The 18577-nt window shown below is 36.7% G+C and overlaps 1 protein-coding gene across 2 annotated transcripts in view; it reads left to right on the forward strand.

Moving 5' to 3' along the window:
- RIMS1 (regulating synaptic membrane exocytosis 1) overlaps positions 1-18577 on the forward strand; it is a 466474-nt gene that overhangs the window by 72874 nt on the left and 375023 nt on the right. For both annotated transcript variants that reach the window (XM_040643616.1, XM_040643666.1), the window contains exon 2: positions 9243-9323. In XM_040643616.1, coding sequence (XP_040499550.1) covers positions 9243-9323 — 81 coding nt within the window. The remainder of the gene's footprint in view (positions 1-9242; positions 9324-18577) is intronic.

Raw genomic sequence — 18577 nt, forward strand, 5'->3', positions numbered from 1 at the left:
GGTAACCATTACGTGACAACTCTCTGTCATTCTTCTACAACAGTGAAATGTGGCAAGGCGATGTGTGTGAGGGGCTTAAACTTGAAATACTCAATCACAATTGTGTGCCTCTTGCTAAAACTTGAATGACAATGAAACAATTTATTTGCTCAAAACAAAGTACCTCACAGAAACCATAGATTTTTGAAGTGATGAGTTGAATCTCCTAAGAAGAAATGGGTATTTCACAAATCAATGTGTAACTTGGGTAGTGCCAGGTGTCATGACTAATGGCATATGGAATTCTTAGCATAGCTCCTAGCCCACTGTAGGCACTCAGAAATTTTAGCTGATATTATTCACTGTTATTTTTCTGTTCTGTGATTGTATAGTTTTCATAACTAAATATGTTCAAATTCATCTTGTTTTGCTGAATTTCTTTTTTGAATTAATCAAGACAATTTTTAGTTACATGTTCTCTCTGAGAGTGCTACTATTCCTGTTTAACTTGGTGTTATTGCTGACAAAGAGTCTCTCTCATCCCATTCAAGTCTGTGATTGTTAGGATGGAGAGGCCACACTCAGCCAGGCTTGGGACAGAGCCAGGGGTTCAGACCAGTGGTTCTTTGTCGGACTGGCAGGCACCAAAGTTAGCTGTGAGGGGTACTGGGAACTATTTATTAGTGAAATTGAACTAAAAGCTGTAAACAGTTTCCTCTTTAGGATAACTTGATGATAGTTCCGGGGTTACCCCCACAGTACTATCATTCTCACTCACTTTTAGACCAATATGCTTTCTTTCATGGAAAAGAAATGGGTGAGACTTTTGTTTGTGAACCTGGAGCCCATGAGTCTGTGTTCCACACAGAAGCACTGTCATGAGTTCCAGAAGATCAAAATGGGCTGAAGTTGCTGATCCACACTAGGTTTCTTCCCTCACTAGAGAAAAGTAGATAGTATTTAACTTTTTGTGATGTTCTCCTTATTTGCTATGGGTTGTCATTCCCAGGTGAGTTTTTGTTGCTGTTGTCATTGTTTCATTTCTGTTTTCTTAATTCACCGTGAGTCTGAAAGACGAAGTCCTCTGAGCCGGCTTCAGATGTATTTACCCACATAGCTTGCACAGTGCTGGGTTAGTGAGACAAAGAGGTAGAGTTAGCAATATCACAGACTTCGCCCCACCCAGATCTGCTCAGGGTGCTTACTGAAGGAAGCTGAATGCTCAAGCAGAAGCAAAAAGAGGTCCCTCTGTGTTTGAACTCAACAAGCCAAGAGGAAACTGCCCGCTTATTCTTGCCTTTGAGGCCTGGTAATCCTTGTCATTAGTGAAAACAGACTCGTAGTAGATGATGGTTGGGAGGAGAGAGCTCCCTCAGACATTCCCCATTATTCCGGGCATAGGCAGGAATGGGGAAGTTTTAAGCAGAACTTTCTGCCTTTAAGGAGATGAATTAGAAATAGGAGAAGAGGTGGAAAGAGGATTTTTGCTCTCCAAAATCTTTCCAAAATGAATCTCATAGAACATTATCCTGCAAGAATCTTTTTTGGAGAAAATGGAAATGGCATTTAGGGTCAAATGAAAGGTGAAATTCTGGGGACAAATCCCCTACCTATTTGTTTCATGCCATCCCTTTCTATTTTCCCAACAGCATTGCTTTCTTACTAGATTCTGTCCTTTTTCCCCTCCCCTGCCTCTTCCACAACTCTCTCCCTGTACCCTGAACTTCTCCCTTTTCCCAGGGCCAATTCCCTCCTAGAATCTTGCCTGGAACTGTGAAAAAGACCATCTTCCCTCACTACTCCTCTTTTTTCAAATCAGCTTTGTTTCCTTTTGCACTAATTGACTACATTCTCTCTCTCCACTTTCATATCACCCCTTGTCCTATCAACCCATAATTCCACTTGTGCCCCATCTCTTTGTACTCCTGGAGAGTTCAAAACATGATTTCAGGGCTCATCCTTGATACTTCTGCTACATGGACCATATTAATTGCTTTCTCCCTCTGGAAATTCCTTACTTCTTATTAGATGGGTTTTCCCCACTCTGGGGAATGAACAGAAATTGTCTCTTGCAGGTTTAGTGATAGGAAATTTCTGGTACTTTTGAGTTTTCTAAAATTGTGTTGTTTTGCAGGTGACTTTTGGAGAATGTACACAGGTTAGTTAAGTATAAGAATGTAAATGAGACAGTGTGTGGGAGATGTTAGCAGATATAAATTCATAGATATGCCTAATACTTAAAGAATTGGTGAATGGAAGAGGAAACTAATTATGTTAACAGAATACAGTAGCAAAATACAGGAAACAAAATTAGCCTATTAGCACTTTGGAGACATTAAGGGCTAATAAATGGAGTGTGTTTGAATAATTCAGAAGACCTGGACTCGATTTTTTACCTATCATTTTCTTTTTTATTGGTCTTTGAAAAATCTGTTTTTCTAAAATTTAGAATCACCCATTAATCTCTGTAGTGAATCTTCATCTTGTTATCACCTTTATTTTAGAATCCTCTACTTTTTTGTCTGGTTTTGTGAATAACTTCCTGGCCTCTTCAGGGGAGGTTCAGCAACCCTCATCAGTCATTGTGAAAAATGGCCAGCTGGCTTCCCTTTTCATATAATTAGGAACCTACTTCGCCTGTCCTCCACATCTTTTTTTAAAATAAAAATCTCTCTAATGTAGCTTCTGAGGGTTCCCTGAATGCACATCAGAGGTATAACAGGCCCTGATGATTTGTGATTAGTACATCTGGATTTTCAAAATACCAACATTCACTCTCCTTCTGGTGTAGAATTTTTACTATTCCATCTTCATCTTATGGGTAACAGTCATCATACTCATTTGTTCATGGTTAAATTGACATGAATATGCAATTTTTGAAACTCACTTTTTAAAGTAATATTTTTCAGCTTTTTCTCTTTTAGTACTTGTGAGTGGAAATGAGATCACTTTTGAAGCCCTCCTTTGAAAAATATATTTGAAGAGATTTTTATCAATTGTATTGTCTGTCTTGAAAATATATTTAAAAAAATCTTTTTAGCTTTCTTGATTCTTTTTCTTATATAAGCTTTTACTATATGCCAGATGGCCTGTCTTCCATTTCACACTCCATAATGTTGCCATTGGTCTTAAGGTCACTCTGCATTTCTAATTTAACCAACCTGACCCCCCTGTGTAAATTTCAGGAGGCTGCTTGCAATGATGGAAAGGACGTCAACTGTGATGCCAAAGAGACCTTGATAAAAATCTTGGCTTCTTAAAATATCAATATTTGTCATTACTATTGGAAAAATAATCTCTTAGATGTATAGTTTCTTCATCTGTTAAATGGGACAATCATATCTCCTTTCAGGGTAGGTATCTTGAAGATTGAATAAGATATGCTATCTACATTTGGTACATAATAGGTATTAAATGAACAAAAGTACTTCTTATTTTCCTACATGTTTAGAACAATCAGAAGAAAAAGGGATTTTCTCTCTTTACCATTAAGGAATTGCCTCACATAAAATTATTTTAAAGTTTTATTTGATAAAATATCAGTACACTACATGTTAAATATATCTTGCTGGTTCAACCAGTGACTTGACATTAAAGAGTCTTTTCCACTAAATAAGTCATATGCTGAGAAATATCTTTTTTCTTGTTCAGAAAGAGAATGAAACTTATTCAAACCATATAAAAACACACTTAGTGAAGTTATTCAAGTCACAAATTTGTTGGCCATAAATCAATTTATATTTTGTAAAAATTTGTAGAAATATGCTGTAATCTTGCAAGAAGTGTTACATAGAATCTATTCTAAATCACTATGTTTTAGAGTGTTAAAATTACTCAAGCATGGGGCGCCTGGGTGGCTCAGTCGTTAAGCGTCTGCCTTCGGCTCAGGGTGTGATCCCAGCGTTCTGGGATCGATTCCCACATCAGGCTCCTCTGCTAGGAGCCTGCTTCTTCCTCTCCCACTCCCCCTGCTTGTGTTTCCTTTCTCGCCGGCTGTCTCTCTCTGTCAAATAAATAAATAAAATCTTTAAAAAAAATAAAATAAAATTACTCAAGCTTGAAATCCACAGCTTTTGTCCTTTTTTTTTTTTTTAAAGATTTTATTTATTTATTTGACAGAGACAGAGACAGCCAGCGAGAGAGGGAACACAAGCAGGGGGAGTGGGAGAGGAAGAAGCAGGCTCATAGCAGAGGAGCCTGATGTGGGGCTTGATCCCGGAACGCCGGGATCACGCCCTGAGCCGAAGGCAGACGCTTAACCGCTGTGCCACCCAGGCACCCCAGCTTTTGTCCTTTTTATCTTATTCATTCATTTAACGAATATGTATTAAGTGACTATTATGTCAGGCACTGTTCTAAGTTCTTGGCATATGTCAGTGAACCAAAGAGACCAAGATCCCTCCTCTTGAGCAGTTCGTATTTCAGCAGTGGGAGACAGTAAACTTTAGTGAGTAGTAGAGCAAGGTAAGGCGTATTGGACGTATAGGAGTGCGGTGGCTATGGGAAGCCAGATTATAGTGGTAAGTAAAATAATCAGAATGGGAACCTTCAAGAACTGACATTGGAGCAAAGTCTTGAAAGAGGTGAGGGAGTTGGTCATACCAATACCAGAAAGAATATTCCGGACAGAAGGAAATATTGGTTGGTGAAAGGGACCCAAAGTAAGATCATGCCTGGTATATTTGAGGAAAACTAGCAAGGAAGCCAGTGTGGTTGGAGCAGAATGAGCAAGGAGGGAGGGAGAGAGTAGGGAGCAAAGAGTAGTAGGAGATGAACTCTGGAGTTGTGGGAGGCCAGATTATATTCTGAGGACTCTGGCAATTTCTTTGTTAGTAAACCAGGGAACCATTGCAGAATTTTGAGCACAGCAGTCATGATCTGATTTATCTTTCAGAAGAGTCACTTTGGCATTTGAGTTGAGAATAGACTAGAGGAGGAGGGCTAGGGTAAATGCTGGGCAACCAGTTAAACGTCTTGTGGGAATCCAAGTAAATGGTGATAATGTCTCAAGACAGGATGGCAATAATTGAGGAGGTAAAAAAAAATGGTCAGACTCTGAACATATTTTGAAAGTAGAACCAATTTTATGAATTGGATGCAAGGTGTAAGAAAAGAGGAGTAAAGCCTAAAGTTTTTGGCCTGAACAGCTAGAGAAATGTATTTGCAATCAGCCAAGGTGGAGATGACTACTGGAGAATCTTTGTTTCTTTCTATCTATCTGTCTCTCTCTCTCTCTCTCTTTTTTTTTTTTTTTTTTGAGAGAGAGAGCCTGTGAGGGGGTTGGGGGGGGTCAGAGGGAGACAGAGATTTCTAAGCAAACTCCAGCTGAGTGAGGACCCCAGTGTGGGGGTTGATCTTACCACCATGAGATCATGACCTGAGCAAAATCAAGAGTCATATGTTCAACCAACTGAGCCACAGAGGCGCCCCTCTATATAACTTTAATTAGTGATCTGCAAATCAGAAGATTGTGTATTTTTCATTTTCTCAGTCTTATGTTATTTTAACTGTCTCTAAGGTTTCTTAGGACAAATGCAAACTAGTACAATAACACTTGGGGACACAAGTAAGCACAAATACACTTTTTCCCCAGATACTGTTTGAATGTACTTATCTCCAGTGATTATAGGAAAAATCTCAGTAAAATTCAAAAACCAAGAAATTGAGAACAGAAATGTAAACAAGTCATATCTATTTGACAGCTTAGTGCACAGTAACTAGTTTCCTGACATTAGTCATGAAAGAGAAAACAATTTAGATAAAGTTCAAATTGAGATAAAGTTTCATAAAATAGTGTTTGTTTTGTTTTTTGCAGGTGGGTCAAGGGGGGGGTGGATAGTGATTACAGGACCCAAAAAGGAAGCTCAAAAGAGAGAAAGTAATTATGTAAATTGTTTTTTTTTTTTTTGAAAGCATTTAGGATTTTTAACTCACATACTCTGAGTATCTGGAAGCACATTTAGTTCCCGTTTGAGGAGATGAAACTCTAACCATAACCTCATCGACGGGCTTGTGGCAGTTCGAGTTTCTCTCTGTGTATGTGCAGGGAAGAGTAGAAGTGGTTGAGTGGGCAGTTGGCAGCCATTCATCGCATTGATTGCAGTCATTCATAAAACCCAGCAGCGCTGAGGGCGGAGTCAGGAGGAACATTCCCCTGAGGTGGTTGCAGAATGTCTCATTTGCATAAATCTGCAGTGATGCTTGAGCGATGAGGGAATGCTCACTTGCAGTTTGAAGACTGTTAAGAGTCCATGTCTGATAAATCTCTGAGGAATTAAAAGACATTTCAAAGAATAAGAGGTCAAACCCCTTGAACTCCTAGTCTCTTGATCTTTAGTAATTCTGGGAAGTCAGCAGTTTGGCAGTGTTTGTGGCCTCCTTATGTCTGGCTGAAGGAATAAATCATATGTATAGGAAGACACGTAAGAGCTACAACATACTGAAATATTGCTGTGTTTCTTAAAGTGTGAGGGGTCTATATAATACAAGTTTAATGCATGGAAGATAATAGAAGATACCAGTGCTAAACAATTTCTGCATATTAGAACTGTCAAAACTATTATAGCTTACCCCTCCAAACTGATATGCCAGACACAACACAATGCAGTTATGATCTTAAAGAAATGTTAATCCACACAAGCTAACAGAAGTCTCAAGTGTATTATGTATTTTTTATATATTTTATGTATCTATCCGAGCATAGGGGTTTTTAAAAAATCTTTTCTTTCTTAGATCTAGAAGAAATTTCAGCTAAAAAGAAGTCAAATTAGAAAATATAGGAGTATGTATTACCATAGTTTAGAGCCCCATCAAATTGGTTGAATAACTAGCAATCTGAAACAAATTGTTTTTCCCTCAAAAACACAGATTCAGTAGCCAGCTGTATCACTTTAGTCTTGTGGTCAGAATACATGTTGGTATGAAAAATATGTTGTACGTGCTTAATAATTAAAGTACATTAAGTATATTTAAAATTATATGTACTTTTTATTTTTTTAAAGATTTTATTTATTTATTTGAGAGAGTGCGAGCATGAGTGAGAGAGAGCAGGAGTGGAGGGGCAAAGGGACAGGGAGAAGCAGGGTGCTCAATCCCAGGACCCTGAGATCATGACCTGAGCTGAAGGCAGATGCTTAACGGACTGAGCCACCCAGGTGCCTAAAACGATATTTAAATTAATTGTAAATACTAAATTTTTGAATGTTGATGTATTTGTTTTCATTATCCAATATATAAAGTTCAGACATTCAAATAAAGTTTTTATTTGAAAGATTCTGTATTTGTGCAGACGAAGCAGTATATCGGCTGTTGTGCTTTTACACCAAAACCACTGGGTACTTGAGCTTAGATGAGAGTTTTCTTATATAGATGTGATCTTTCACTCAGGGGGGAAAATTTTTTGCTTAAGATCCTACCTTTAGTGCTGGCTGATAATCCACATTTATTAGAAAAGAGTTACTTAAAAGCATATCTAAGGAAAACTGTAATTGAAGTGGCTGATTTATTTTATTTTAAAGCTTTGTATAACTTCCTGAAACTTTAGGGAAAAAAAGAAATGAACTAAGACAGAAGATTGCATATGGTTTCCCATAGATGAAATTCTTCAGAATGGTTTCCAAAGTTGGTGATATTTCCGATATTTTAACGAACCAGTGCCTGTAGATTAAATATGCTAAATGTACTATTTTTAGTTGAGTGGGAATTGCTAAAGATTTTCCAGTGCTATGAAATGCAACTTCCTCAGCATTGTATTTTGTCTAAGTTAGACTAACATTTCAGAGCTCAGAAATCCCAGGACATTATTTCTCCCTAACAAGAGCCTTCTTGGTTATTCCCTTAACCCTGATGCCTGAGTGGCTTTCTCCTTCCGTGAAACCCGAACAAGGACAAAAGGCTTTGTGGTTCCTGTGGATGTCTTTGACTCCTGTCTCTCGAACGACCAGTCTATTAAGAGTTTAGCATTAGTTCTTGACAAATGCCACCTTTCTTTACTTTTATCCTCGGAGGGAAGGAAGTATATCGAGGCTTTAAAATAGTACCAGTTTCTTTTCTCGTCACGTTACATATTGATTTCCAAGTCTTACTTGACCTTGTTTGGAATGATTAGTATGTGTGTGTGCACGTTTCTGTGCGTTGTGTCCACGTTTCCTTGTATCATTTCTTTCAGAAGTGGAGAATTTTGCCATGCAGCTTTTAGCTCTGGGAAAACAGTTTATCTGCCACTGCCTCACCAGTGATCCACTTCTGGAATAACATGACTGGCTTTAAATATTGGTAGTGTAGTCAAACCTCCCAGAAGCCTCCATGGGAGTTGTTAAGAATCAGATTCATGGTTGAGAATGCTGGGTCCTAAGGGGCTTTTCCATTTAGCAAAGTCTAAGATGTGGGGTCTCAGCTTTGTAACCGAGGCTTCCCTATTCAAAGCAATATTTTTTAAAGCTTTTGAGGTGAAGAGATATCTGAGCCATCCAAGTACAGCCTTAGATGGCGGTATTTTCAAATTTCTGCCAGTGAATCTCTTCAGTGCTCCATGTGCCCTTTTGACACAAGGGTGACAGTATCTTCTCCTGCCCTTTGGAGCTCTGTTACATTGTCTGTCCTCTGCATTTATTTAATTTGTCATGGAGGATTAAGACACAAAGACCTTTTACTATTTTTTTCACATTGTGGAGGTGTTTTCTCTATTTTATACATACACACACACACATACTTTACATATGAACATTTCCTTCTAAGTCTTTCTCTTTTCTTAACTTGAAGGGGATTTTGAACATGGAACATGTTAAGGCCTGTTAGATCTCTTTCTGCATAAAGAAAAAAACCCGTGCGGTAATGAATGGCATGAAACAAGAGTCCGTATCTTTTAGTAAAATAGCCAAAGCCGCAGAAAATCCTGACCCTCTTTTAACATATCAACGCAACAGCTGTTCATATCTTTAAGCTTTCAGATATCATCACATTGCGAGCCCAAAGCTTTCAGTAGCATTTCTTCTATGGGGGAAAACTGCTGACAATCATTTTATTGGTGCTAAAAGGAAAATCAAAGTGGCTAGTACAGATTTTATTTGGGTATAATTGAGCTCTTGGAATTCAAAGTCAAAAATATCTAACTCTAAGGGCTTTTCCAGGGCCTCCAGGTTAAGATCGAAGGGGCTTACAAAGATTTTCCACTAGACTGTGTTTTCAGTACCGTGTTTAATTTCCAGATGTGTTCTACCCTTTTTATAATTAATAGTGCGTTGTGTGTCTATCATGCGCCCCAGGTGTGTTGTCAGGGACATGGCGAAGCCTGCTGCCTGCAAAACACCAAGAAATGCTGAAAACCAGCCCCACCAACCTTCACCGTGAGTATGGCATTAGTTTTATTGACTGAAAATGTCGTCTCTTACACAGATCACTGGTTACAGATTTATTAATTCACATTGCATGTGGGAGTAGATATTCTGACTGCTCGTGTATGTGTAATAAAAAGGCTACTGTTGAGTCAGATAAAATTATCTGGAAACATGAACTCTGTATTAAGTATCTTTGTTAAATGAAGTTTCTAATGCCATGCTGGAAGCATAAAACTAATTAGAGGAAAAGGACACATTTTTAGGGCTCTAGGGAGGCAGAAATTCTGTACCTTTTGGATTTGGAATGTATGTGGGCTGGAGTCCAAGACTTTAGGGAAGTAGGAAGGCAAGGTACAGAGAGGGGAGTGTGTAAGTAAGGGAAATGCAGAGGAAGTCCATTACCCACTGTCACCGTATTACTTAAATGTATGGATAATCCAAAAGAGCCGATCGCCCATGCAGTTTCATTTTTATTATTGCAACCGCGAGTGTAGGTATTAGTAAAGAGTTAAATGACCAACACAAAGGGGAAGCAGGAAGTAGAAAAGAAACCAAATAAAAAAATTCTGAGTTGTGAGTGTGGATTTTGTTGAGATAAAATGTCAGTAGCTTTAAAATTCTGCAGAGTAACAGGGTATATTCACTCTTCTGACTAGAATTATGCTGTTAGTAAGAAAAATTAAACATTCCCTTAAAATGTCTCTGCAGTAGCAATACTCTGCATAACCATTACAGCCAAGTAGTTACTACTGGGAAATGTCTCCTTCCAAGGTTTTTATTAAATGCCTTTGAAGAAATGTGTCCTAAGAGTGATTTTCTATAGATTTCTTTAGCTGAGAATTCTTTGAAGTAAACCAAAATAAAGTGATAAAGTTGTAAAAAGTGAGAAGAAAAGTATTGTAATTCTTCTGCTATGACAAGTTTTTATAAGTATTGGGTAAGAACGAAATTAAATAAAACATTTAAATCCTATATTTTGTATATGATAGTCACAAATCATTTAAAAAATTATGTTTTAGGAAATAAAATTTTGGTAAATAAATTTCAAGAGGCTCAATAGATTGGTTATAGATTTTTATCTCAATAAGTATACTTGAATATCATCTTCTGTATTTAATGAGTACTTTTCAAGGAATAAAAATAATTTTGATTTAAGTGTAGTAAAAAATTATTTATAATTACGTCGAAAAAAGTACAGAGTTGAAAGAAGTACTCTTAATGATGTTGCCATATTTTTTTTTCTATAAATGTTCCTACTCTAAAGCCATTTTTCTGATAATTGAACTTTCCTTCATCGTTCATGGAAAACTTATGATTGCCACTTCCTATCTAATGTTCTAGGCATTATAAAACATTTTATTTTATATTAGGATTATATTAGGATTCACACTGTTTCTGGGAAAGTTCTTTGGGGAATTAATATTGATTTTAAAATGTTATGTTCCACATAGGTTCCCACTTATTCTAATTGGTTTTAATTGGTCGCACTCATTCTAATGTCTGTTTTAAATTAGAATTATTAGATATGGAATGACAATTGTCATCCTTCCCAATGAAACTTTAGATCACTTTTTTCCCTTTATTTTGTTTTTATTTTCCATAGACTTAAGAGTTGTAGAAATATGTTGTAATTTATATTGCACCTAGTAGAACTTTTCTGGTGGCCCCTCTGAGGATAGTGGCCAAGAGGAAGCAACTGCAGTTCCTTTGGAGACTCTATACTGACCACCTCTGTCCTCACCTAAACTTTCTGAATTAAAATAGTGAACCTCTCTTTAGGTGAATTGAAGTACTTGAAGTTTACAATTCATTCCTTATCCTGCTGCTTTTCTGTAGTGTGTTTGTAATTTGAGCTCTCCATATCCACATATGTGTCTTTCTAGGTTAATAAGAAAAGGCCAATAATAAATTGAGGGCTGGGGACTAAGGGTGGGCTTTAGCGTGCAGGTCAGCATTTTTAAATTTGTGAGTCACAACCTTTCAGTGGGTCTGAAAATCAATAAAGGCTACTTTTTGGGTTTTAATTTTGAATGGAATAGAAGAGATTAGAAAATCCAAGAAGGTATCCCAGGTTAATATTGTGGGATGAATTTAGATTTCTGTGTATGGCAACTGGGTAAAAGTATAAAATTTAGTTATAAGGATGCACTAATGGGTTTTAATTAGGAGAGTGGCTTAGTCAGATTTGCAGTATATATATGTGTGTAGGTATATAAAATATGTATTACTTACTTTGACAGAGGTAGGGAAAATGGAATAAGAATGTGATGTGGGCAAAACTAGGGGCAAGAAAATCAATTAATAGACTATTGTAATAGTGCAAAGAAAGATAACGTCTTGACCTATAGTAATAGCAGAGGCTGTGGGAAGGAAACATTTCAAAAGCTGAGTAAGGAGTAGCATTGGCCGTGCTACTGTCAATTGAACATGATTTGTAAGGAAAGAGTTGAGGGAGACTATCATATAATTGTTTGATAATTAAGGACCACTGATTGAAAAAGTGGAATTAAAGAAGCAAACTAGGTCTAGGTAGGTAAGCAGTAAGGAGTTTGTATTTTGATATAGTGATTTTGTGGTACTGTGCATTATCCTAGGGTGCAGGTCCAAGAAATAGTTGGGTATATGAACCTGAAACACTCAGTTAACTGGGAAAGTAGATGACATCACCAAAAGATACATAGTCAGAAAAAGAAACAGACAGAGAGTCCTAGGCAAAATCAGTGCATGATGAATGGGTAAAGGAAAAGGATCCCCTGGCTCAGCTGAGAAATAATAATTTAAAAAGTAGAAGAACCAGAAGCCAAGTAGTAGAGGAGCTCAAGGGGAATCTCCATATCAAATGCAGCAGAAAATCAATAAATAACTTCAGAGATAAAAAATGTCCTTTGGATTTGGCCATATAGAAGTCATTGGTGGCATTTGTCCTAGCAGTTTTAATATATAAGTGGGTGGAAATATTCTATTTTGACAAGTGTGAGGAGGAATGAGAAGTCAGGAAAAGGAAATAGTGATTGTATGTGACTTTTTAAAAATGTTTGACCGTGTGGGTGTGGAAAAGAGGGAGAGAATGGTAGGTAGACAGGAAGTAGGGTGACTACACTTATGGTACTTGGTACATTCTATTTTGCAAGCCTAGACTGATGGATACACATGTCAGTATACTTTATATTTTTGATAATTGTGTATATAAACTATCCAAATATTCTTTTTCAGTTATTATTAAAGTGTCACTTAGTCATATTTTAGACATGCTGCATAAGTTGTCATCACTTAATCAAAGTAATAAATATGTCAAAAATAATGGTGGAGCTCAACAAATTGAGTCTTATGCCTGCTATTCCTCAGGTATAACATGCATAGATAAATGAGACAGAATTCCTGTCTTAAGAGTTCTCTTTCAAGTGGGAGGTGGCAGTTACATAATCAAATAAATTATAATACTTCATGATAAATGCAAGGCATTAAAAAATGATTTACTCTCTTTGAGGCTGATGTGGTCAAGGAAAGATTCACAGAGCCTGCAATAGTTAATGTGAGTTTTGAAAGATGGATAGTTCAGTAGGTAGGCCGTTTTGAAGTACAGTCTTCCAGAAGAAGAGAACAGTTGCCCTGAGGCCCAAAACATCAGGTTATGCTGGGGTAGTTTAAAACATGTGCTCATTGCTGGAGACTGAGAATGTGTGTGTATGTGTATCTGCGTGTTGTGTGGTCATGTGTGTGGGTAGGAGTTCATGTGTGTGTGGGGGGTGAGTGCAGGCATTGTATGTGAAAGAGAAAGACAGGAGGTAGGAAGTGCTGCATCAGACTCTCTGAAGAACAGGACATTTGTCTAATTTGGAGAAAGCAAATAATTAATTGTGCCTTGTCTTAGGTTTTATTTTTAATACCGTATTTTGAAATTTGACATATCGTTATGGGTTTTTGAGTTTTTCAAAGTGAGTATGGTTTTAGAAAGTCCGAGAAACTCTTCTATATTCATCAATATCAGTCTTAGATGTTAGCAGGGATAAATAGGAGAGGTAAGAGGTAAGGCAGATTTGAGAAAATTTCCCAGGTAGTATAATTAGAGTATACTGATTCATTAGATATAGTAATAAAGCAAAGATGAGGGGAGATAACTCACTTTAGCTCAAGAGATTAAGTGAATGTGATAAAATCAAGAAGAGAGTTAATTTAGGCAGGAAAGCAAGTTTAGATTTAGCATTAGATTTATGTATTAATGGCCAATCTCCAATTGAAACATCCAGAAGATATTTGGCTATTCATATCTCAAACTCAGGAGAGGGTTAGTGAGATATACTAATTTGTGAGCAATTACTTTATAATGAAAACCATTAGAGCAAATGAAATAGCATGGGGAGAAAGTATAGAGTTAGAAAGAAAAACTGGAAAAGGCAGTGTAGAGGGTATCATCTGTACTGCAACGAAGAGCAGAGGAATAAAGTAAATTATGCAAGATCATTCAAGAACAAACTTGTCCCAGTTTTCCTGGAACTAACCATGCTTAGTACTGAAAGTCCCATGTCCTGGGACCCCAACCCACCAGCCCAGTCCTGGGAAAATTGGGATGGATGGTCATACTAGAACTGGTGAAGTTGGAATTTGAAAGTAAAAATCCAGAAAATTAATGCATAGCCAAAGAAAAAATATGCTTATACAACGTTTGTATTATTGTGGAAGGTGACATTATCAGGAATAAATTGAATCCATAGAGGTACATGTATCATAATTCAGTCTTTCTTGTTTTGCTTTGCTTTGTTGGTGATTGCCTACTTTTAAAAATGAACCTACGATTCTTATGCCATATGTACAATTCACCTTCCTAGGGGTACAGTTGTGTTTCTCACAAAATTGTGCAAGTATCACTGCTATGTAATTTCAGAACATTTTGATCACCCCCAAAAAGAAACCTGCTATCCATTAGCAGTCATTGCCCTATTCTCCTCAAACTCAGTTCCTAGCAACCACTACTTTTTCTCTATGGATTTGCCTTTTCTGGACATTTCACATAAATGGAATCATCTGATATATGGACCATTTATGTTTGGTTTTATCATTTAGCATAATATTTCAAGATTTATCCATAGTTTACATCTATCAATACTTCATCCCTTTTATTGCCAAATAATACTCTTTTGTATGTATATACCACTTTTTTTGGTTTGTTTGTTTATCCATCCATCAGTTAAAAGGATATTTGGATGGTTTCCAATATTTAAGCTATTGTGTATAAAGCTGCTTTTAACATTTATATATATTTTTTTGAGTGAACATATGTTTTCAGTTCTTTTGAGTATAAACCTGTGAATGTAATTTCTGGGTCATTATAGTAACTATATGTTTACATTTTTTAGGAACTGTCAAACTGTATTTCAAAGCAGCATTCCTACCAGCAATGTAGAAGGATTCCAATTTCTATGCATCCTTGCCAACTTGGCATTGTTGGTATTTTTTGTTATGGCCATTCTTGTGGGTGTGAAGTGTATGAATGGCAATCTTATTGTGGTTTTGATTTGATTTCTCTAATAAATAATGATGTTGAGCATCTTATCATGTGTTCATTGGTTGTTTATATTTGGCTTCTTTGGAGAAATGTTGATCAAAATATTATGTCCATTTTTAATTAGGTTATTTGTCTTTATTGTTGAGTTGTAAGAGTTCTTTATATGTAATGGATACTATATCCTTGTCAGATATTCTCAAATATTTTCACCTGTATAGTGAGTTGTCTTTTCATTTTCTTGATAATACCTTGAAGGACAAGTTTTTTATTTTGAGGAAGTCCAAGCGATCTATTTTTCCTTTAGTTACTTGTGCTTTTGGTGTCATATCTAAGAAACTATCATGAAATCCAAGGTCATAAAGATTTACTGCTAGATTTTCTTCTAAGAGTTTTATAGGTTTAGCTCTTATATTTAGGTCTTTAATCCATTTTGAGTTACGTTTTGTATATGGTGTGAGTTAGGGGTCTGGTTTCATTCTTTTGCATGTTGGAATCTAGTTGTCAAAAAGTGGTAACAGCAGATGTCCTAGGAAGAAAGCCTTCAGTCTTTCCTCATTAAATATGATATTAGTTGTGGGGTTCCAATGGTTGTTTTGTTTGTTTGTTTGTTTTGTTTTTATAAGGTTTAGGAAGTTTGTTTCCATTTCTAGCATGTTGAGTGTTCATATCATGGAAGCGTGTTGGATTTTCTGAAATGCTTTTTCTGCATCTATTGAGATGGTAACACCCTTTTTGTCCTTTATTTTATTAATATGGTATACTGCTTTCATTGATTTTCATATGTTGAACCAATTTCACATTCCTGGGATAAATCCCATTTGGTTATCCATTTTATGTTTCTTTATTTGATTTGTTACTATTTTTGAGGATTTGTGTATATATATTTACAAGTGGTATTGTTTCCATGTGGTTTTCCTGTGGTTTTCCTGTGATTTCTTTGATTTTGGTATCAGGGTAATATTAGTCTCATAGAATGAATTTGGAAGTATTTCCTACTATTCTATTTAGGAAGAGTTGTGAAAGATTATTGTAATTTTTTTTTCAGGTGTTTGGTAGAATTTACCAATGATGCCATCAGCTTCTTTTGGGGAAGCTATTTGATTACTTAAATTCTGTTTTATTTGAACATTTATAATGGTTCTGTATAAATGTGTATGTATGTTTAGGTAAGTGTACTGCATGTGAAATCCTCATATTTTCAGAAAAGCTCATATTCAGAAGTTACTTCCATATAATTTTTGAACCATCCATTATTTTGAGTTATTGACACTTGTGATTTATAGTTCCTAGAAAATAAATTTAACTCTGTTCTGTGTGTGCATGTGTGTGTTCACATGTATGACCACTTTCATTATTTAAAAATTACCAGTGTAACCTCAGAGTCTGGGTTCAGTATGTTTAGAGACAATCAGAAATAAAAGACCTTGTAGATACAAATTCTTTAATAATTTTGAGATTCTTTGATTTGGGTTTCTCTGATGAGAAACTGGAAAAAAAATGAAAAACTTGTTTGGATATATCGTGTTTATTTATACTTTTATAAATTTTGTTATATGTTTGTAAGTCCTGTAATTCATTATCAATTTCATTTATTTAACAAAAAATGAATTTAGGTTCCAGGTAAAAGTGCAAATTATTATTAGTCTCCGAATTTTACTTTGCCATTCTGTCTTTATCCTTTCTATTTCTTCTTTTCTAGAAATGATCTCTCTGTGCAGTGGTAATTCACATCCTGGACTGGATCATTACGTACCATCTGCATTGAAGCTTTTGACATGGGCATGTGTGTCACACATACTCTTCTTTTCCCTTTCACAGCTTTAGATGAGTCAGCCTTGAATTGACAGGGAAGCTATATCCAAATTTTTCTTTTAATAGGCATACTTCTTCAGATCTCAAGGGCATGGTTTTTTCAGCAGCAAGAATCTTTGTTCAGATAAATAACACCGGGACTTCTGAGGACCAACATGTATGGGATCAGAATGAATTTAATCATGTAAATGTGGTAGCTTATATTTAACCTAATTTTAAAATAGCCTTGAGAATCAAAAATTTAACTGAGAAAAAAAAAATATATATATATACTTTTCCCATAATGTATGAGAAATATACATATATCTTTATACATGATTGTATGGATTCTCATTTGAAATCACATCTAACATCAACACTGTGTCTTATACTAGATAACAGATTAAACAAAAGTGTGTCTCTGAAATTGTAAACAGTTGAACAGAGCCCTTGTCACTATGTCACTGTACCCTTAAGCTCTGCATACCAGACATGATTTCAGGATGTGTATACTAAATGCGCAGAACTCTGTCTTGCTATAGTAGTGGATGGCAGAAGTTCCATGAATAATACAGAAAATTGGGCAACCCACTGGCAGACTATCACTACCTCAGATACAACTCCATCATGAATACAATGATTCCTCTTAAAAACCTGGGAGAGGCCCTGTGAATACTGCAATCTGGCCTGTGTTTCCCTAGGTTTCCTGATCTTACCTCCCTGCACTTCCGGAGCCATGTGATGTTCTCCGCTCCTAAAGTTTAGCAGATTTTATACTTAGTCTTTTCCAAATTCTCTTAAATTCTGATCTCAGCTCAGGTATGGTCTACTCCTTCCGTGGGAACCTGTTAAATCTGCTTTGGATGAGAAGATAACATCGAGGAGAGGGGAAGTGAACTTCTTCAACTGGTAGAGATTGTGCAGTAGGAGAAGCAGTTCATTGCTTGATTTTCAGTGAGGCTATTCATTCTTCCTTCAACAAATGTATATATAGTCTGTACTGTGTGCAGAGCCCAGGCCAGGTACTGGATATGATGATGGACAAAGCAGAGTACTTGTCCTTGTATAAGTTAGAGTGTGGGAGGAGAGGATCTAAACAACAAACATCGATGAAAAAACTACATTTTTAACAAAGGCCTAAACTGAGTGCGGTGGTAGAGAATTACACAGGAGAATCTATTTAGAAAGCGGGTTCAAGGAAGGCTCTGAGAGGAGATGATATTTAAGGAGAGACTTGAAAGATGAGAAGTCAGCCCTGTGAAGAGTCAGCAGAAGGGAATTCCAGGTAGAGAGGATAGTATGTATGTTTAGTGGATCTTAAATGGAAACCAGTGTAGCATGGTTGGGGAACTAAAAGAAGGCAGAGAAATGTGAGGAGGAGGGCCATGGGTAAGACTGATGGGATAAACAAGGACTCCATCCACAGAACTCTCAAATCTTTGGATTTTATGTAAGACTATTGAGAAGCCCTTGAAGTAGTTCGAAGAAGGGAGAATCATGATCCAATGTAGTATGGCAAGTGGGTTGGATGAGGATAAAAGAACCTTAGGAGGCAGTTGTAGTGGTTTAGGCAAAATATAATGGTGGTTTGGACCTGCTGGTAGCAGTGGAGATGGAGTTAGTGGAATTTAGTGAAGTTTAGTGTAATTCAGTAAAGTTTTGGAAGCAGTGAAAGAGAAGATGAGGGGCACCTGGGTGGCTCGGTTGGGCATCCAACTCTTGATTTTGGCTCAGGTCATGATCTTGGGTCATAAGATCAAGCCCTGCATCAGGCTCTGTGCTCTATGTGGAGTCTGCTTGAGATTTTCTCTCTCCCTTTGCCCTGCCCCCTCTCCACTCTCGTGTGCGCGTGCACACTCTCTCTCAAAATAAATAAACAAAACCTTTAAAAAAAAAAGATGAAAAAAGGAGAAGAGGAACTTCTGGTATGTGTACTGAAGGGAGGAGGCTGCAAGTCATATGTGTAATC

The sequence above is a fragment of the Ursus maritimus genome, unplaced genomic scaffold (genome assembly GCF_017311325.1).
Source record: "Ursus maritimus isolate PB19 unplaced genomic scaffold, ASM1731132v1 scaffold_29, whole genome shotgun sequence".
NCBI classification, from domain to species: Eukaryota; Metazoa; Chordata; class Mammalia; order Carnivora; family Ursidae; genus Ursus; species Ursus maritimus.